Source organism: Eurypyga helias, unplaced genomic scaffold (assembly GCF_000690775.1).
Source record: "Eurypyga helias isolate BGI_N326 unplaced genomic scaffold, ASM69077v1 scaffold5247, whole genome shotgun sequence".
Classification (NCBI taxonomy): domain Eukaryota; kingdom Metazoa; phylum Chordata; class Aves; order Eurypygiformes; family Eurypygidae; genus Eurypyga; species Eurypyga helias.
The window spans coordinates 1-2,906 of NW_010259685.1; the positions used below are offsets into that span (position 1 = coordinate 1).

The following is a 2,906-nucleotide window of genomic DNA, read 5'->3' on the forward strand; positions in this document are numbered from 1 at the left end:
GGGCACCTTTCCAGCCCCTCATCCCACGCCTGGAGCAGTGCCAGGGCCTGCATCCCATCTGTGCATCACATCCTGGCTGTGCATTGCTCCAACCTGGCTGTGCTATTCCTTCATCCCCGCTGTGCATCCCTCCACCCCGGCGCTGGAGCGTCACCTCTCCGCCGCAGCTCACCTGGGGCACAGCAGCTGGCAGCGGCCAGGGTCGTGGGTGACCCATTGTCACCCTCCGGCAGGGGTCCAGGTGTGGGCACAGTCTCTGGCAACCAAGAAACTTTCTCCGTCACACCAGAAAAAGAAGTGAAATCACAACGTCCTCTTGTGAGACCGACCTCAAATCAAGGCTAAAAGGGAAGCACGAACCTTTCCAGGGATAAGAAAAGCCGTGTCTCACAGCCCATCACCTCCCTGCTGCCGGGCCAAACAATGCTCAGACTTCAGCTGTCTCCAAGAACTGTGGGCTGCAGCCTCCAATGGGCAAAAAAAATCCAGGAAGTGGCTGAAGGGGCTCATGCACTCTCTGGAATTCTTCATGTCCAGCTGGAAAATGAGCAGAGAAAAAAACAGGGTTGCGAGTGCAGCCAAAAGGCAGCAGCTGGTGGCGGGATGCAGCCGGGGCTGCTGGGCCGGGCTGGTTGCTGCAGGGGGATGAAATCGTGCAGCAAGTCTTTGCTGACCAGAGGAGCTGCTGCAAGTGACCGCCAACGTGGAGGAAACGGAGCTTTCCCCTTCTCCAGCCCCCGTGCGCAGCCACAGCCATCTCAGCACTGGGGCTCTCCCAGCCCCAGGGCAGCACCGATTCCCCGTATCACCCCCCCAAGGCAGGATTTCACCCCCTTGGGTGCCGTTCGGCACCGGGGTGGGGCCAGAGGGTGCGTAATCTCCCTGCTGTGATCTCCATCTTTTTTTTTTTCCCATCCCTCCAGCGCGATGCAGCCGCCCCAAGGACGTGGCCAACGCGCACATCGACGCGGGCAACACCACGCTGGTCAACACCCGCCTGCGCTACACCTGCAACCCGGGCTACAAGCGCAAAGCCGGCACCTCCAGCCTCATCCAGAAAATCCGCCGCGACCAGCGAGCCCGACTGGACCCAGACCACGCTGCGGTGCATCCGTAAGGCCTCGCTCGGCAACTGGGACGCGAGAGGGAAGGGGAGGGGGGGATGCATCCGTCACCGGCCTGGCTGAGGAGGATGCGGGGTGGCATGGGCGCTGCTGTTGATGGCGTTTCTGTTTGTGTGTTCCCGAAGGGGATCCGGCGCTACCTCCGCTAACGCCCAGCCCTGAGCTCCCGACCGCGCTGCGCACCGAGAGGACGACTCAGAGGGGTGAGGAAGGGGCAAACGCATCCCACGGGGGTTGGTTTGGGGCTGCTGCGACTGTGGTCCCAGCCAACCCACGACCACCGTGGTGTGAATGTCACGTTCCATCAGTGACGTGATGGAATTCATTCAATTGTGTGAAATCATACCATTTTAGAGCTGCTGATGTGTTGTCCTCGCCGCAACCTGCCCAGAGCGGGCACGAAGCTGAGCGCTGAAATAAAGGCGCTGCCTGGAGCGTGCCTTTTAATTTCTGAAATTAAAAGCTTTTACACCATTTTCCCCAACAGAAACCAGCCTGATCTCCAGCCCCTCTCCAGCAGCAACTCCCAGGCTGCCGGGAGCTGCCAGCCGGTCACCCGTGCCACCAGCACCTGATAAGCCGTCGCCGGAGACATCCACGCTGCCAGGGATGTCCCCATCACTGCCGACATCCACACCGGGAGAGGGGACAACCCCGCTGTCCCCTGCCCCGGGGGACCACGCCACAGGTCAGGCTGCCTCTCCAGGGCTGCGTTTCCACCAGCAAAGGCTCTTTTACTCTTTTCAATGCATTTTTCCTTTCTCCCTGACCCCCTTTTAGGGAGGGTCCTCCCCTGATTCCCCCCTGTTCCTGGCTTTGCAGCTGAAAATCTCTTCTCTCTTCTTTTCCAGTTTCCATCCAGACCTTGGCCCCTTCCATTGGTAAGCCGGGCAAAAAGCTTATTTTGGGCAAACAGGGCCTTTATTCTTCATTTTTTTGAGCTTAAAAGCCCTCTTTGGGTCTGTGGGAGGTTTATGCCATGGTCAGGGGCAATGCCTCCGAGGGGGGAAAAAAGATGCAGCACCCCAGTTTCTCCCCAGGGTGCGGAGGGCACCTCGTGAACACGCACAAAGCCTTTTCAGCTCTTTGCGGGGTCGTTCTGCTTGCGCCGGGCCACGTGTTGGAAGATGCTCATCGGCCACCGTGTCTCTCCCGCAGGGCTCTCCGTGCTGGCGGTCGCCGGCATCGTGGTCTGCTGCTGCTGGAGGAGGAGGAAAATGTAAGTGTGCCAAGTCCCACGAGGTTTTTCCACCCCAGTGATGAGTTGTCCTCAGTCTCTGCGCATTCCTGAAAACCAGGGAAAGGCCTTCGGGTACCAGTGACGCTCCTCTCCCCTCCGCAGGCGCATGGGGCAGGACTACGAGGTGGCGATGACGGCCATGCCCACGGTGGAGTGGCTCCTGCCACGGAGGACGAGGAGATGTTGCCACCCGATGTCTTCCCCACGGGCTGAGAACCCAACGCCGGGCAACTCGGTGCACCCGCCAGTCCGAAGGATGCTCAGGGCTCCGATGAAAAGCCGGATGCTTCCCTAAGTGGTGGCAATGCGTGTCGGAGCGTGTCCCGGTCCCCAGCCACCCTCCGCACAGAGAATTCTCAGCCCAGGGACACGTAGCTGCTCTTCCCGGCCTGAATAAGTGACTCCCGTGGATGAGACCGCTCCAGCACCCAAAGGTGCGTGGGTATCCCGCTGTGCAGCTGGATGACGGGGAGGTGAGCATCTGGATGGTGCAGAGGCGGTGGGAGTGAGAAGTTGGAGGAGGTGGTCCTGTGGGTGCTGGT

The 2,906-nt window shown here is 60.2% G+C and overlaps 1 protein-coding gene across 1 annotated transcript; it reads left to right on the forward strand.

The window, feature by feature from the left end:
• Positions 1-923: 923 nt before the first annotated feature.
• On the forward strand, positions 924-2,577 carry IL15RA (interleukin 15 receptor, alpha; the record flags this gene model as incomplete). The annotated part of the gene is given in 8 exon segments (XM_010154722.1): positions 924-1,063; positions 1,065-1,113; positions 1,250-1,327; positions 1,612-1,812; positions 1,976-2,005; positions 2,283-2,343; positions 2,467-2,512; positions 2,515-2,577. Coding segments are annotated over 8 exon segments (668 nt in total), but the record flags the coding sequence as incomplete, so codon positions are not given.
• Between the last annotated feature and the right edge of the window lie 329 nt (positions 2,578-2,906).